The sequence below is a fragment of the Neophocaena asiaeorientalis genome, unplaced genomic scaffold, assembly GCF_003031525.2.
Source record: "Neophocaena asiaeorientalis asiaeorientalis breed wild unplaced genomic scaffold, Neophocaena_asiaeorientalis_V1.1 scaffold251, whole genome shotgun sequence".
Classification (NCBI taxonomy): domain Eukaryota; kingdom Metazoa; phylum Chordata; class Mammalia; order Artiodactyla; family Phocoenidae; genus Neophocaena; species Neophocaena asiaeorientalis.
The window spans coordinates 1,833,589-1,850,614 of record NW_020173377.1 but is presented as its reverse complement, the minus strand read 5'-3'; the positions used below and the strand labels follow the sequence as shown (position 1 = coordinate 1,850,614).

General features: G+C 52.9%; 1 protein-coding gene across 1 annotated transcript in view; it reads left to right on the top strand.

The window, feature by feature from the left end:
- Positions 1-6,612: 6,612 nt before the first annotated feature.
- The window catches only part of TKT (transketolase), a 28,437-nt gene continuing 18,023 nt past the window's right edge, over positions 6,613-17,026 (top strand). The window contains exons 1-3 of the mRNA XM_024746353.1: positions 6,613-6,807; positions 16,046-16,163; positions 16,981-17,024. Of these exons, the coding sequence (XP_024602121.1) occupies positions 6,701-6,807; positions 16,046-16,163; positions 16,981-17,024 (269 nt within the window). The 5' untranslated portion in view covers positions 6,613-6,700. The remainder of the gene's footprint in view (positions 6,808-16,045; positions 16,164-16,980; positions 17,025-17,026) is intronic.

Sequence of the window (17,026 nt, the reverse complement as noted above, 5' to 3'; positions counted from 1 at the left end):
CTAGATCTTGAGCCTCAGTATACGCTCATTGTAACACATCAGTAAGCTAAATGACAAACCCACAGGTGCCATGACAGTTCCAAGGCCAACCATAAGGATGAAAAAGTGGGCAGTGGCCCAGTTCATGGAAATCCCCGCCCCTTCCCGGAATAGCTGGAATACTCCTCCCACTCATTAGCCTATGAAATTACCCACCATTATAAAAACTGACAATCCCATACCTTGGTGCCTTTCTCACCTTCTGAGATGGCCCACACTCTGTCTGTGGAGTGTTTCTCACTTCTTACCTATTACTTTGTCTCACTGAATCCTTTCTGCAATGAGACATCAAAAACCTGAGCTTCATTAAGTCCTGAAACCAGGTGTGCCATCTCAGTTGGAAGACTGGAAGTTTGGTCCGGGTTCTAGTCCCGGCCATGTGGGTTCAAGTCCCAGTCTGGGTTTTGGCTGGGTTTGAGTCCCGGCATGTGAGTTCAAGTCCCAATTTGGGGTGCACGGTTTCAGAATGACATATAAAACAGACTATCACAGTATTTTGCTATATTCTGAAATTTTCTACAAAGAACATGTGTTGTTATTTGTATAATTTTTTTTTAAGCAGTAAGTGACAAAACCACCATGAGATACCACTTTGCACCTACAAGGCTAGTTAAAATAAAAAAGACAAGAGGATGGGCTTCCCTGGTGGCGCAGTGGTTAAGAATCTGCCTGCCAATGCAGGAGACATGGGTTCAAGCCCTGGTCTGGGACGATCCCACATGCCGTGGAGCAACTAAGCCCATGCGCCACAACTACCGAGCCCATGCGCCACAACTACCGAGCCCGTGCGCCACAACTACCGAGCCCAGGCGTCACAACTACCGAGTCTGCGTGCCACAACTACCGAAGCCCGCGCTCCTAAAGCCCGTGCTCTGCAACAAGAGAAGCCACCGCTATGAGAAGCCCGTGCACCACAACGAAGAGTAGCCCCCGCTCACTGCAACTCGAGAAAGCCTGCGTGCAGCAACAAAGACCCAATGGAGCCAAAAATAAAAATAAATTTATTTTTAAAAATTATTAAAAGATACATTTCTGCAAGAAGAAAAGTGAATCCAGAGAGAAGATTTGGGAGTAAAGAAGCAAACCCTGACTGGTTCAAGTCCCAGCGCGTAGGTTCAAGTCCCAATCTGGGTTTAAGCTGGGTTCGAGTCCCGGCATGTGGATTCAAGTCCCAATCTGAGGTGCACAGTTTCAGTACCACGCAGCTTATGGGATCTTAGTTTCCCGACCAGGGAATGAACCCAGTCCCCCAGCAGTGAAAGCACTGAGTCCTAACCACTGGACCACCAGGGAATTCCCAAGTTGTGATTTTTTTAAAAAGCAATAAAATGAGAAAGGAAGGAGAGAGAGCCACGTGCACCTGGGTTAGAGCTGACTTCTAGCAAAGTCGAGGAGCTGGTGAGTTATCCCCTGTGTCCAGGTTCCCTTTCCCCACCGCTGCCTCCCTGTCATGGGGCTCTTGCCCAGTGCCCACGGTCCCAGAGTCTGCAGGTGTCCTAGAGAAAACCATCTATAAAACTCATCTCAGAATTGTCTCTTCTCATTGATTTTCCCTTTGCTCACTGGCCAAGGGGGTCTAATACCTCCTGCTGCCTACATACCACTGCCAGGAAGAGCTTACAGCTGTGAAAATGAGGGTAGCCTCCCCACCTTGAATTTGCTTTCCCCAGGCAGAGAAAGGGAAAACAAGAAGAAACCTCTGTTTGTTGTGAGAATGAGCCCATTTTACAAATGTAAGGAAACAGAGGCCCAGAAACATGCAGGGATCCACTCAAGGCCATGCAGGTCTTGGATTCCCTCCCTCTGCCCTCTCCCCCAAGCACATGGCTGAGAGGCAGAGGTGACTGAGTCACAACCAGACTTCCTGGAGAGCTGACTGCCAAATGTGTATCAAGGGCTTTAGAAGGGTTGCCACCCTCTGACCTAGCAGTTTCCCACTGAAAACTCTGGGAAAACTCCCAGCTAAGCTGCCAGGAGGACAAGGATTTAGGTACCACATGTTAACTGCAGGGTAATACATCTTGGTGAAAACCTGGAAGCACTCCAAATACTCATCAATGAGGGATGGTTAATAATGAGGACATAGCTCCATGATGGGACAATACACAGCTAGTAAAAACGATGTCTTTGAAGAATTTGGGAATGCTAATGGGAAACTGTAAATGAAAAATTTTATGTGATCCTGACAATAAGAAAACAAAAGAAATTATAGTAGCAAACACCTATTGAAGGGACCCCCACTTCTACTCTCCAGCCCCTCTCCCTGACCCTTGACCCTGTTTTATTTTCTTCAAACAATTGTAATAAATCAATATTTGTCAAATGAGGGAATTCCCTGGCGGTCCAGTGGTTAGGACTCCGAGCTTCCTCTGGAAGGGTCACAGGTTCAATCTCTGGCGGGGAGCTAAGATTCTGCATGCAGCGTGGTGCAGCCAAAAAAAAAATTTGTCAAACGAACAAATGACTTTAACAGTGGTCCTCTTTGGGTGGTATTACATACAATTTTAGTTTACTTCTAAATTTTCTATACCTTCCAGGTTTTTACAATGAGTGTACTTTACTTTTACCTTTGGAGGGGGGGCAGTGTTTTTAAAAAACAAGAACAAAAACAAAAGTTAAATCAGAAAAATCAGAGGTTCTGTGAGTTGAACTGTGTGTCATCTCACGTCCCTGGGGGCAACATTATCAAAAGAAACTTTACCCCAAAAATGCCTCTGGAAGGAAATTGCCGGCATTGAGAGGAGAGATGGATTTATTAAAACTGAATTCTTCATCAACCTACAAGCCCGTTAGAGAGTGTCCAAGGGTGGGCCCTCTGCTACGCATTGGTGGACACGAGGCTGGACACATCCTCACACAAGGACCCATCCCAGGCCCCCACAGGCTTTGAGCCCCGGATATGAGTCAAAGACAGTGTTCTGAAGACCCAGACTGGGGTGTTACCTCCACTGCAAGCCCAGTGCTGACTTAGGGCCCCCAGCACTAGCCCAGGCCTGACCCAGGAGCCGCACGTGGGCCAGACCTGCCAAAGTGATGCCCAGTGCTGTCATTTAGGAACACAGCTGCTTGGGACCTGTTCACGCCTCATTGGTGTCCACTCAGGGGATGTGCAGAAGCACATCAGGATAGCTCTGCCCTGAATTTCATGTAGATAGCAGAGCAAGGGCAGGAGGGACCTCCCACTGGTGAGCACCCACCGCCTGGAGGTTTGCTCCCAACTCAAAAACATCCAAGGAAACAGCCTGGCTTATGAAACACAGAGGCAGCTTTACATAATCATGAAGAATTACAAGAAAAAGCGCATTCATAAAAATGCATCTCCAGGGCTTCCCTGGTGGCACAGTGGTTAAGAATCCACCTGCCAATGCAGGGGACATGGTTTTGAGCCCTGGTCCAGGAAGATCCCACATGCCACGGAGCAACTAAGCCCGAGCGCCACAACTATTGAACCTGTGCTCTAGAGCTCGCGAGCCACAACTACTGAAGCAGGTGCACCTAGAGCCCGTGCTCCACGTGAAGAGAAGCCACCGCAATGAGAAGCCCGCGCACCGCAACAAATAGTACCCCATGCTCGCCACAACTAGAGAAAGCCCACGCGCAGCAATGAAGACCCAAAGCGGCCATTAATTAATTAATTTTAAAAATTAAAATTAAAAAAATGCATCTCCCGGGCTTCCCTGGTGGCGCAGTGGTTGAGAGTCCGCCTGCCGATGCAGGGGACACGGGTTCGTGCCCCGGTCTGGGAGGATCCCACATGCCGCGGAGCGGCTGGGCCCGTGAGCCATGGCCGCTGAGCCTGCGCGTCCGGAGCCTGTGCTCCGCAACGGGAGAGGCCACAGCAGTGAGAGGCCCACGTACCGCAAAAAAAAAAAAAAAATGCATCTCCCAATCTCAACAGTGCTTTTTTCAAGACGGAATTTTGTTTTGCTTTTTTTTTGGATTATAAAAGTCAACAGTGTTCACTAGCATTAAATTCCAGCCAAAGAGATATTCGTAAAGTAGAAACCCAAAGTCTCCCTCAGTCCAACCCTCCAAAGTCCCCCATGGCTTGAAGTCTGTCCTTGCAGCCTCTGTTCTGCCCAGACACACTTACGAATACACACATGCATGGGTACACACGCATGCACACACACACATGCGTGTGCACACTTTAATTTATTTTTGACAGAAATTGGATCACACTCCACCTGCTATTCTATACCTTGCTTTACTCTGTTTACATGTCACAGACATCTCCCCACCACAGCTGGACTTTCAGTGCTTCACTTAGCCCCATGGCGTAACCAGCGAGGCGTTGAACTCAGGTCTGTCCAGGTCTCCCTGATGTTTTTCTATGGAGAGTTCTCAGAGCCCCAAAACAGAATTGCCTGAGTGTCTTCTTAGAAATGCAGAGTCCCAGGCCCCACCCTAGGGATTCTGATTCAGAAGGTTAGATGTGGTGACCAGGGATTCGTGTGTAGAATAACTGTTTCAGGCAATTCTTATGACTCAGCCAACTAGGGGACTGTCATGTCTGGTGATTGGGACCCTTAGGAGCTACAGTTCCCCACGGGCCCTTCCAATTTCTGTCCGCAAGTCAGAAATGGGGATACTTTAGAGTATCCCCATTTCTCAGGAGGCTTGGTCTTCACACCGATTGGGTGAAATGACCACGTAGGGCCCCACCAGCCCGTGCCTGCTGCCATTGCAGACATGCTTGCCCATGGAACTTCCCTCAACATCATCTCCCAGGCACAGAGTTCCTAGTGGAAGGGCACGAGCACTGTGGAGGTCTTCATGTCCAAGGGTCTAGTTGGGTGCCCAGGTCTGAGCAGCAGGAGGAGCTAGACCTTGGCTCTGCAGTGTGCCTTAGCTAAGGCGCCCAGACCTTGTAGGCCAGGGGGGTCGGGGAGCGGGGCAGGAGGAGAAGGCTGTGGTGATGCCAAACTGGGTCTTATTCACCTGGAATCCTGGGATGACAAGAAGCTGCCCCAGGGGTCCCTAGAGCCCCACAGTGGGGCAGGTGGAGGGGCATTTTATTCCATCACTGCTGGATCCCCAGAGCCATGGAGAGAACTGTGTCACCATTAGAGACCAGGGTGGGTGCAGAATGGCAAGGATTAGTCCCATTGGGCAGAGGGAGAAATTGAGGTTTGGAACAGGAAAACACTGCTCTAAAGGCCAGAGTTGGAAGGCACAGAGCTTCCAAAGGGTTTCAAAGGTATGTCCTTTCTTATCAGACTGAGGGCAGAGGCACATGTCAGGTCTCTGACATGGCATACCCCTGGGGCTGTCTCACTCCATTCCAGCCTTCAGCCCTTGCCAGCTTTGGACCCAACCTTGGGTGGGCAGGCCTCCGTGGGCTGGGCCAGCAGGACCCAAGTGCTATGAGATGCACTTGGCTTAGGGTCTGGCTGGGCATCTGGGAGCCAGGCCAGCAGAGGAACAGCCAAGGAGCACCCAGAAGTGGGGTGGGGGACTCAGTCACATTCAGTCCATTGTCCCTCGTGACCCAGAGCTCTGAGTGTTGGCAAAAGACACAGAGGGGACACAGGCAAGGAAGGCCTGGCTGCTTGCCTCCCTCAGCTTGCTCAGGGGCTCAGCATCAGACAGATCTCATGCAGCCCCCTCCTCAGCCACTGATTTGAGGGGATACCTTTCTCTGTCCTCTGTAAAATGGAGCTTCTTCCTGTATAAGACGTGGTAAGGGTATCAGCCTCCTGGGGCATGTGGGGTGGGTGAACTCCACCGACAACATCTGTGATGACGGTCCCCTCCCTACTCCCACTCGGGGGACCTTCGTCCCCCTGGGGGCCAGGGGACCTGGTAAGAGCAGAGGTGGGTTCTCCTGTCCTTACAGGCCTGGAAACCAAATCTAGTGATCTCCCTAAGAGTCAGCAGTGTTATTAGGCCCTAATAACTTGTGAAGGGTTTGCCTCTAGTAATTTCTCAGTTAACATTAACTGATATTATCATTACTACTAATATGTATTCTCATTTTCATAATCCTCATCCTCCTACAGGCTCCTCAAGCCCTGGGGTCCCTCTCTGGGGCTGGGGCTTGAGGATAGGGCGTGTTTGCTAGGGCAGAGCCCCCTGCACGCACCAGCCCTGTGACCTTAATTGACCTTGCCAGTTTCAGTTTGCTCATTTTTACTAAGGTACAATCAATGAAGCCTCCCCTCTCAGTTTCACTCCAGGGCTTTGTGGAGGAAGGAGAGCGGTCTGCAGTGAAGATGCGATTCAACAGAAGAACCCTGAGCCGGGCCTAGAACCTGCAGTTATTATCACATTATTTGTGTCTGTGGTTAATCCCGGCATGGCAGTGCAGCCTGACTCACAGGAGCCTGGCAGCCCGCAGCTGCCCCGCAGGGAAGGAAAGAGGGACGGAGAGGTTAGGCGGGTGGACAGCATCGGGCTGGGTCCAGAGACTCCCAGGCTCCCGACGGTCTCGGTTCCCTAACAGCGCCGGAGGGCTGGGGCGGGGCTGCCTCCGCGGGTCCGGTGGCGGGGCGGGGCGGGGCAACCTGGGGTGATGCCGGGTCCCCCCCCCTGCGGGCGGCTCCCGGCACTTTTAACGCCACCCCGCGCTGCGTCCAGCCTTAGCAAGTTGCCGGCAGCTGCGCTGAGCTGCGTCTCCGCGTCCTCGGCCTCCCCACCCGCCCGTTCACCCGGCCGCGCCATGGAGGCCTACCATAAGCCAGACCAGCAGAAGCTGCAGGCCCTGAAGGACACAGCCAACCGCCTGCGCATCAGTTCCATCCAGGCCACCACGGCGGCCGGCTCGGGGTGAGTGGGGGCGCAGGGCGAGGGCGCCGGGGCCGCGGGCACGCCGGCTCCGTGTCGCGCTGCACGGTGCCACCACGAGGGAGGCGGCCGGGGGCGCGGTCACATGGCGGAGCGCGCGCCTCGCAGGTCAGCGCCGGAGGAGCCTTCCGCCGCGCCCGCGCTCGGCCCGGCTTCCGCCCGCTGGGGCCCGGCTCCCAGCAGGCCTCAGGCCGGCTCGGCCCCTCATTCCCCGCTGCTCAAAGGCGCAGGGGACGCGCGGCTACGCACTGCGGAGGCCCCTCGCCGGCCGTGCCGGGAAGGCCACCATTAGTGCCCACTCGCCGAGAGACAAGCCCTGTACCGTGCCCTCAGCACGCGCGGCCCCAGGACCCTTTCCTCCCTGGTAACTGGTAACGTTCCACCCACATGTGAGGAAACTGAAGCTCCGAATTTGTCAGTTGCCCGAGGTCGCACGCGGCGAGATCTGGAATTTGAACCCGTGCTGCCCAACTCGAGAGCACCTGTTTTAACCCCTCATCTTGCAGAGGAGCCTGGGGGCCCCGGCCTTGTCCCTACCTCAAACTACCCGTCCCCTTCTCCACCTCACATTCCTGTTCAGAGTCACATTCCTGCCACTCTTGGCTTTGGAGCAGGGGTGCTGAGACTCCAGGAGTGGAGAGTGAGGAGGAAGGTGGCCACGTGGATGCAGAACCCTGGCATCCCTTGTGAAGGGAAGGTCTAAGATCTCCTCTGGGGTGGGGGCAGGAGGAGGGGATGGGGTGGAAGAGGGGAGACTTGGAAGGTTAAGAGAACCAAGAACCAAGCCCCAGGGCCTTGGGGTGAACATACAGGGCCAGCCTCCAGGTGCACTTTCCTCAAGTCAGAGGCCCATCCCCCAGCGTTCTTTCCCGTCAGCCCTAATGGCTCAGAAGATGGAGAAAGGCTGTTGCCCATCCCAAGGAGCCTTCTCTGAAGATGGCCAGTTGCAAGGGACAGTAATGATAACTGGCCACTGTGCAGCTGGAGGCATCAGGTGGGGTAGTTGAGAGGGTCAGCTAGTGAGTCGCTTCAGAGCCTGTTTCCCCGCTCTGTAAAATGGGAACAGTAGTAGCGCCTACACACTGAGTGGTTTTCAGGATTCCAGCCCTTTGGGGCGGGGCATGAGGCTGCCCAGACAGCATGTGATGGGTTCATGAAATGATATTGAAGTGTGGGTGGGGGATGGTTTCCAGAAACCTTCCCAGCCAAGTCTTCTTGCTTCTGGCTGATACCCGATTATGTGGGGTACCCCTTGGCCAGGCAGGGATCTGGCTTACTCTTGGTGCCCTCTCCCCTGCCTGGCACACAGTAGGTCTGCACACCTATATCGCTTGGTAAGTACTACTGGATCCCCTTCCCTTGACCACTTCAGGGGATCATTTGCCCTGCAGAACCTTGTTGAGCCCTGCTGTATGCTAGGAGCTCTCTAGCTAGATTCCTGACGATCTAGCTGGAGGGACACAAAATAGTGTTACACTTCTGAGCATCTTACAGGTCTAGATAAAACCTGTAGACAATTACAGGGATCCTGAGTGGTCGATAAGTATCCCTGGTGTGGCACAGAGCATCCTCTATTGCTAATATAATCTATGGATTCTGAGAATAACCCTATGAGACAGATGCTGTCATACCACATTTTATAGATGAGGAGAGTGAGGCCAGTGTGTTGAGTGACTTGCCCAAGCTGGTCATTGGTAGCTGTTCCATGCTGTCCAGTGAGGGGCTCCCATTAACCAAGAAGACTTCTTGGGCAGGCAGGCAGCACCAGGCCAGAATACAGAGAGAAACCTGAAAGGGGAAGATAAGGCACAGTGATAAGGGATCTCAGTCAGTTTGAAGGCACTTGGAAAGAAATGAAATAACATTTACATCTGGGGGAGGGTGGCTCCCAAAGGGAGAGGGTGTCCAACGGGTCTCCTGGGTCTTTGTTAGATAGTTAAACTCTGATTTCTATGGGGACAAGATACTGGATTGGCAACTAAGTTACACCCAGGTTTACACTGTAATGCCTTAGGGAGGAACTCGCTGAACTCAAAGTGTCCATTTACAAAAAGAAAAAGTGCAAGATACAGTGATTCCTGTTCGTTTTAAGCATGCGTAAAAAGTGCAGGAAAGAAATACTTAGGAAAAAACATGCTGCAAGGCCCAAAAAAAAAAAAAGAAATACTTAGAAAAAACTTAATTTTCCAGAAGGAAGTAACATTACGATTACTACCTCTTTCACAAGGGATTTTGAAAGGCATGTGCCAAGAGCTCTGTGTGCACACAACACACAAACAGTGAAGGAAGACTTGAACAGGTCTCCAGATGTTGGTTTTGAGGCCGGCTACTCCCTCACAGCAATGGGTGCGGTCCATCGAGTGAAGGCTCAGCTTAGAGGCCCCAGCTCTGCGCAGTCGCGGCCAAAGTGACCATCCTGTCAGGTTGTCTCCTATCTGGGGGAGCTTACGCCCCGGTGGTGAAACAGCACTTAGGCCAAAGTCTTTTCATGGTCACCGCAGAGGCTGGACTGACATTGGGTCAGTGAGGACCAGGCCGTGGTGTTCAGGATTCGGTGAAGTCCTGATATCTCGGTAGCTTTCCCCTTCCTGTGCCATCACTGACCAAGTGACAGTGGACGTCACCAGGCCCGGGAAGTGAGGACACTGGCCTCTGTGTCCGAGGAGCTGAGGGACAGAGCCTGCACAGAGGGCTCCTTGTGGCAACACCCACAGCTTCTCCAGGTCACCTGCCCCTCCCTCTGCGTGCTGGGGGAGCTGTGGCAGCTGTGGCAAGGGTCCAGCTCATCCAGGCTTTAAAAGATAAGACTTGATGGCCTTGTCAGAGGGGCCCTTCCTGCTGAGGCTCATGGTGGAGATTTCTGAGTTCTCACCAAGTGGGCTAGACTGGCATTATCCAAACAGTGCTGAGTGTCATCTGAGGACGCCATCAGAGTCAGGCCCGGGTCTGGAGGTGCAGGCTGTGCCTAGAAGTCCCCGGGACTCTGACCCACGGTGTTGGGGTGGATACTCAGGAACGTAAGGTCTGGCCAGGCCTGGCTGGTGGGCACAGGGAGACGAATCTAACCCTGGCTGTGTTCCGACTGGCTGTGCCCTTGTCAGAAAGACCCTTCCCGTCCCAGGGCCTCAGTTTCCCCATCTCTAAAGGAGAAGTTCACAGATAGGTGGTTTTTGAACTGGGTTTCTCCAGGGTGGGGCTGGGGGACCAGAATGAGCCAGCTCTGGGGTCCTGCCACCTCCTGTTGTGGGTTTCATGTCCTGGGGGATTCACGTGACCTTGAAGTGGCTGGAAGTACATCCCTCCCTGCTACCCAGCTCTGGTACTCTGAGAGGCTTTGAGTGCTGTCTCTGGGCAGATAACTGCCGTCTGGGCCTGCTTTCTTCACCCCAGCCTGGCCCTGAGTGAGGCAAGAGCAAGCCCGTTGAGGTTACCCCAGCAGCAGCATTTCCCCACTCTGTGTGTGGACACCCGGCTGTCCCGCGATGACCCTGTTCTTTGCCTCCGATCTCAGCAGGGCTGATGGGCAGTGCTTCCTGAAGCTGGGAACCTGGTGCAGCCACCTGGCTAGGGTCTGAGATGTTCTCCTGTCTTCCCGTGAGCTAGCTGACCACACTGTGGCCCCTGGACCACCAGCTCTTACTCCCCTTCACTTTGCCTCTTTAGGCAGAGGCCTGTTGTCACTAGAGCCCAGTCTCACAAAATCAGGAACTCCCTTATTGCCACAGACTACAGCTACCAGCCCTGGACGCTGGGTCCTTAGGCAGACTCTGTGCTCCTGCCCTGAACAGTGAGGTGAAGTCCACTCTGTGGGGTGGGCTGGTGGGAGCTGGCGATCGCCCCAGCATGTGGGTCTAGCTGGCGGGGGCCTGCACTGTTTGGCCTTCTTGCTCAGAAGTCAGTCTCCCCCATGGCCTGGCTGTAATCTCTGAGGGCTGCACAACTGGGTAAGGGAGTGTGGCTGCTCAAGTATTTCCTCTGCTGGGCTCTGAGCACCTTCTTCCTTTTAAAGATCATCCTTTTATAGCTCTAGTGAGGTATAATTTTCATATCATAACATTCTTAGTGTATGGTCCAATGGCTTTTAGTAAATTTAGTATATCGACAGTGATTTACAGTAAGTTTTAGTGAATTTACCACTTCCCATTTTAACTCTAATGGATATTTCATATAAATGGAATCCTACAGAATGAGGTCTTTGGGGGTCTGGCTTTTTTCACTTAGCACAATATTTGGAAGGTCATCATGTTGTAGCATGAATTAGTACTTCATTTCTTTTTATTGCTGAATAGTCCATTGTTTGGATATACTACATTTTGTTTATCCATTCTTCACTTTCTCTTAGCATTTTGCTTTTCTCCTAGCTCTTCTGATGGTAGACTGTGTGACCTTGGGCAAGGTACTTCCCCCTTCCGTGGACCTTGGTGGTCCCATCCTCAAAATGAGAAGGAGGTTCGACTTTGTATCTGGTATTTTTAGAGCTGATATTTACTGAGCAATTGCCGTTTTCCTATGCACTGTGTCAAGCTCTTGACACACAAATACTACCTCATTCAGTCAGATTCTGCTACTGTCTCCAATTTCCATTGAGGAAACTGAGGCTCAGAGAGGTCACATCCCTAGAGTCTTGGAGCCAGGATGCATCATTTATTTGTGCACTCTTTGTTCCAGCTGCTCTTCAGGCCGGAGGCTACAACAGTGAAAAGGCTCAAACTCCCTGCCCTCCTGGAGCTGGAGTTGCACCTAGGATAGACAGGCAACAAATAGCCACATAATGTCAGTTGGCGGCAAGTATGAGTAAGGGGAAAAAGGGTTTTTTTGTTTGTTTTTTTAACGCAGTATGCAGGATCTTAGTTCCCCGACCAAGGATTAAACACAAGCCCACTGCAGTGGAAGCGCAGAGTCTTAACCGGTGGACCGCCAGGGAAGTCTTGAAGAAGGTATTTTAGATAGTGTGGTCAGGGAGGGCTTCTCGGAGAGAGTGGTGTGGGGCATAGCTCTGTTTCTTCACAGTCTGAGGTGTGGAGGCAGTCCTTCCAGGCAGGAGCCAGCCCAGGTGGTTCTAGGAACAGGAAGAACAAGGATGGCTTGTGTCCTGGCATCCTGAGATTCTCTTGCCTGAGTATTTTCTTTCTTAAAATTTTTTTTTAATATATAAATTTATTTATTTTATTTATTTATTTTTGGCTGCGTTGGGCCTTCATTGCCGTGCGCGGGCTTTCTCTGGTTGCGGTGAGTGGGGGCTACTCTTTGTTGTGGTGCGTGGGCTTCTCACTGTGGTGGCTTCTCTTGTTGCAGAGAACGGGCTCTAGGCGCGCGGGCTTCAGTAGCTGTGGCTCGAAGGCTCCAGAGCACAGGCTCAGTAGTTGTGGCGCACAGACTTAGTCGCTCCACAGTATGGGGGATCTTCCCAGACCAGGGATCGAACCCGTGTCCCCGGCATTGGCAGGCGGATTCTTAACCACTAGTTAAGAATGCCACTAGGGAAGTCCCCTGAGTATTTTTTTTTTAATATATACCTAAAAAAGAATATAAATGATGTACATGTTATAAATAACTATCCTGGGTGTACCTACCTCCAGGCTTAAGAACTAGGACGTTATAGTGCTTTAGAACCTGCTGGGTGTCTCTCCGTCCTCACAGAAGGAGGATTTCCCCCAGAAAGAACTATATACTGAGTTTTGCATTTTATTGTTTTATTATAGTCTTATGACGTTTGTATAAATTCATAAAGAGTGTGGTCTTCCCTGCTGTAGAGATCTGTCAGCAGTGTGCTTTGTTCACGTGTTGTATTTGTGAGATCTTGTTGAGGTTGTTGCATAGTATTCCATTATAGGAATATATTGTCATTAAATATCCTCTTTATTTCTTTTTGGCTGCGTTGGGTCTTCGTTGCTGTGCGCGGGCTTTCTCTTGTTGAGGTGAGCGGGGGATACTCTTCGTTGCGGTACGCGGGCTTCTCATTGCGGTGGCTTCTCTTGTTGCGGAGCACGGGCTCTGGGGTGCATGGGCTCAGTAGTTGTGGCTCATGGGCTCTTGAGCGCAGGCTCAGCAGTTGTGGTGCACAGGCGTAGCTGCTCTGTGGCATGTGGGATCTTCCCGGACCAGGGCTCGAACCCGTGTCCCCTGCATTGGCAGGCAGATTCTTAACCATTGCACCACCAGGGAAGTCCCTTTTTTTTCTTTTTTGAAGAGCTAACTCTTGACTTCGATTTTTAAAAATTGTACATTTGCTTCCTATTTCATAAATTTCCATTTTTTATCTTTCTAGTGTCTTTGAGCTCACTGTATTTTTTAACGTTTTAGGTTGGACCTTAACTGTTGGTTTTCAACTCATATTTCTTACTTTTTCCTTCGGGGACTTATTTCTTCTTCATAACAGATTATTTTTCTTTGTATTTTTAAGCATGGGAGAGGCTGTTGGTAGTGCTTACCTCCCTGGTTCACTTTCTGAGGCCTTGAGGCATGTGTATGGCATGTGTAGGGTGGGAGAAGGGCCATCTTCCAGCAGCTGGCAGCATTATCTGCTGATAATGGAGAGGAGCCCAGCCAGGGGGTGAGGGATCTTCTCTGCACTTTTTCTGCAGGGAAACCTGTGAGCAAGCAGAGTGAATGCTGAAGGGAAGGGTGGTGGTGGGGACATCTGGAAGAATGTCCTCCCAGAGGTGGGGGGCCTTTGGGAGACTTACCTAGGCCCAGCTGTAAGGCCTCAGCACCACCTTCATAGATTGAACTAATTAGGAGTAAGTGGACAGGTTTTGGAACAAACTTATAACCCCCATGCGTCACAAAGAGTTGCGTGGTGGATAAAATTCCCTGCAGCCTCCCACCTTGCCCACATCCCTCCCTGCCTCTTGCCAGTTTACATTCATGGGTTTGTCCTGTACAGCACCTTGGGGTGGGCCCCCGCCCACAGTTGTCCCCCCAGGGCAGGCTGGGGTTACAGGAGAATCTCAGGCCCTCAGACCACAGACTCTGTACACTGAAGTTCCTCTAGTAAGTTGCACCTAAGAGTAACTGTCTCCTGTGTGTTCAGCAGTTTACGGTTTGCAGAGCGTCATCTCAATTCTCAGCTCATTTCTTCCCTCCTGCCTGCCCCGTGGTCCGCAGAGGGTCGCGGTCCCAGCCTGCAGATGAGGAGTTGGAGGCCCTGAGAAGTGTGGCATCTGGTCTTCCAGCAGGTGGTGGTGGCCGATGGTCACCTGGGCACTTTGAGTTCATTGTCTTAGGGACCCCCCGCCATCCCCACACAGCACCCCATTTACCAGTGAGGAAGCTGAGCCTCAGGGAGGTGAAGCATGTGCTGAAGTCACAGCCTGAGTGGCCCATATCCCCACCTGGGACACCTCTCAGAGGGAGTTCCCTGGAAGCTCTGGGGTGCGGTGGAGCAGACACCTGGCCCCCAAGGATCCCTTATTCTGTATGTTTTTATTTAGCAGGTATGAAGGTAGGGCTAGTAGTGTGTCCAGGATGCAGGCTTTGGAGGAAATACAGGCTCAACCCCCATGGGTCTCACAAGGAAGGGTTCAGATCGACTACTTTTCAACTTCTGGTGTCTCTTCGTGGGTGACCTCCCTCCCACCACGTCAGCTTTGCCGGGGCCAGGCACACCTCCACCATGTGCAAAAAGTGCTTGTGTCACAGCCCTTTCTCCCGGAAGCCCCTTCCTGGGAACCGCCAGGTGCGCAGGGCAGGCCAGGCTCCCCGTCCCTGTCTGCCTTCTTTCTCTTGGAGCAGTTTGGCCTGCTCTCCACCCACATCCTTCCCCCACTGTTCTCCTAACGGGGTCATGACTTTTGAAAGAGGATTCCTCAGGGATGGGGCTGCCCTAGGAGGGGAAGGGCAGGAGGTCAGCCTGGCTGGTGTTGACGGGGGTGTCCTCCAGCTGAATTCTGCGCTAGCGACAAGGGAGTTGGGTTCCTGCCAGGCGGGGAAAGGTTTCTCGTTCACATTTCCTCACCTCCCTCTTTCAGGTCTAGTGTCTTTCCCCATGACCAGGAGTTCGTAGAAATGGTTAAGTATAAGACGATTGTGTGCTGGGGATGTGGGTACTAAACCAGCATGGACAGTTCCGGATTTCTCTACTAATGTGTCTGCTCTGGGAGTGACTCACCCCTAACCCGTGGTGGGAGCCGGCTGGCAGGGAGGAGGGAGGCCCACTGAACTCCAGGTGGTGCATGTGCCCTTGGGTTTGGCAGTGGGCATGTTTTAGTGTGAAGGGCCTCAGAGCAGCGGCAGAAGGCTGCGCTGAGCTGGCTGAGCTGCATGGAGGGAGCGGCTGGGAGGCACGTGCCCTGAGGCTGACATTGTAATCAAACTGCGGACCAGAGGGCTTCAGGAATCACAGCTGTCCTGCCAGGAACTCCAGTCTCCACTCCTGGGCGCTGGGGCTGAATCAATCAAGTGGGTCCTAAGAAACCTGAATATGTCGCATCTCTAAGACATAATCCTTGTACGTTCTCCGGTTAAGTCCTTTGCGCAGTACCCATTCAAATAACTGTGCAGCAAATAGAACAAGAGCCTGAAAAAGGGAGACCGTTGAGCCTGCGCTTGCTGCTGTCAGCGCCAGCCCAGCCCTGTCTCAGGCAGAAGGAGTTTTTATTTTTTCTAGGATTGTAGCCTTTGTAGAAGATAAGAGATTGCTTTGCCTGTTAAATTCTGTGCAGAAACATGGTTTCTGGTGGCGATACCAGCCCTCAGAATGCCCATTAAAAGCCTGCTGAGCAGCCCAGTGACGCTCTTGGAGAGCCCGAAGGCCCAGTTTTCAGACTACCAACCCTGCGGGTGGAGGCTGCTGGGAGCCTTCGTCCGTTAGCCCGTGCCCAGGGCCGTAGAAGGCCCAGCACCCCTGGGGGCCTGGGACGCCAAGTTGCCCCGACAAGTGGGCAGAGTCCTGGGCAGTCCCACGGGGACTTAGCTAACTGTTCATAGAGGGGCCACCGCAGTCTCCTGGACCCCTCCTCCTTTCTGACTCTAGTCCAGCCCCAGGATTCTTCAATTACCGTGACTCTGAGGGTCCAGACTGTTGGCCCCTGGGAGGGTGCAACCCCCATGCTGCCAGCAGTGCCTCCTTGAGACCCCCATGTAACCCTCCCAGGAGGGAGGAGCCTGTGGCTCCTTGGGACCTGCACCTCCAGGTCCCTGTCTGTGGGCGTGAGGTAAGCCCCGTAGATCAGGGGTGCAGGGTTGTGACGTATGCGTTTGTCTTTCTCCTGGGCCGCAGCCACCCCACGTCATGCTGCAGCGCCGCCGAGATCATGGCTGTCCTCTTCTTCCACACCATGCGCTACAAGGCCACGGACCCCCGGAGCCCTCACAACGACCGCTTTGTGCTCTCCAAGGTAGGAGGCCAGCCCTCTGTCCTTCACCTGGGGCTGGGCGGGCCCTGAAACGGTAAGAAGGGGACCTACCTCCCTGGTGTGAACCCAGTCCCTCACCACTCTTCTCCAGCTGCTCCGCCCGGCCCCTCCCTCAGTGTCTTGCTCTGTGCTGACCCAGCTGGTAAGCTTAACCCCAAGCTAAGGAATAAACAACCAAATTAGTAGGGGATAATGGAAATGGTTCTGGGTGTTCCACCCATGTTTGGTGTTGACAGGCAGGACTGGAGTCCAGGTCGGGGGTATAGCTTTGTGGCTTTCTACACGCGTCTCTGCTGTGCCAGTACCCAGGCCATGCTCGCTCCTTCAAGAGTGGTGATGCCCTGCAGTAGGGTTTGGGATGGGGCTCACTGACCACCTCCCCCCGCCGCCCCGCTTGAGAACCATAGCCACAAACTGCCATGAAACCCCGAAATCCACCTGTACCCAGGCCTGGCTCCATGGCCTCTGGTCTCTCGGGGTAGGCATGAGAGCTAGAAGTCTCTCCAAGTCCACTCACATGCCAGAACCCAGGGATTAGGGCGGCCGGCTGCCTGCTGGGGTTTTGGCCTCAGTCCTCACAGCTGCGCTCCCCCTGCACCTGTCCTAGGGCCTGCTCCGCCTTGGCTGTGGGAGCCTTGGGCTGGAGAGGGATGAAAGGAGGGAAGGTAGCCTTCACTTGCTTCCTTTCCTGAAAGGGATACCCAGGCCGGTAGGTTCGGTTTGGCCAGGCCCTGGGTTTCGGGGCGTGGTGGGAACAGCTCCTCATCTGACCCATCCCCCCACCGTCCATCCCCTGCAGGGCCACGCAGCGCCCATCCTGTATGCCGTCTGGGCTGAAGCCGGCT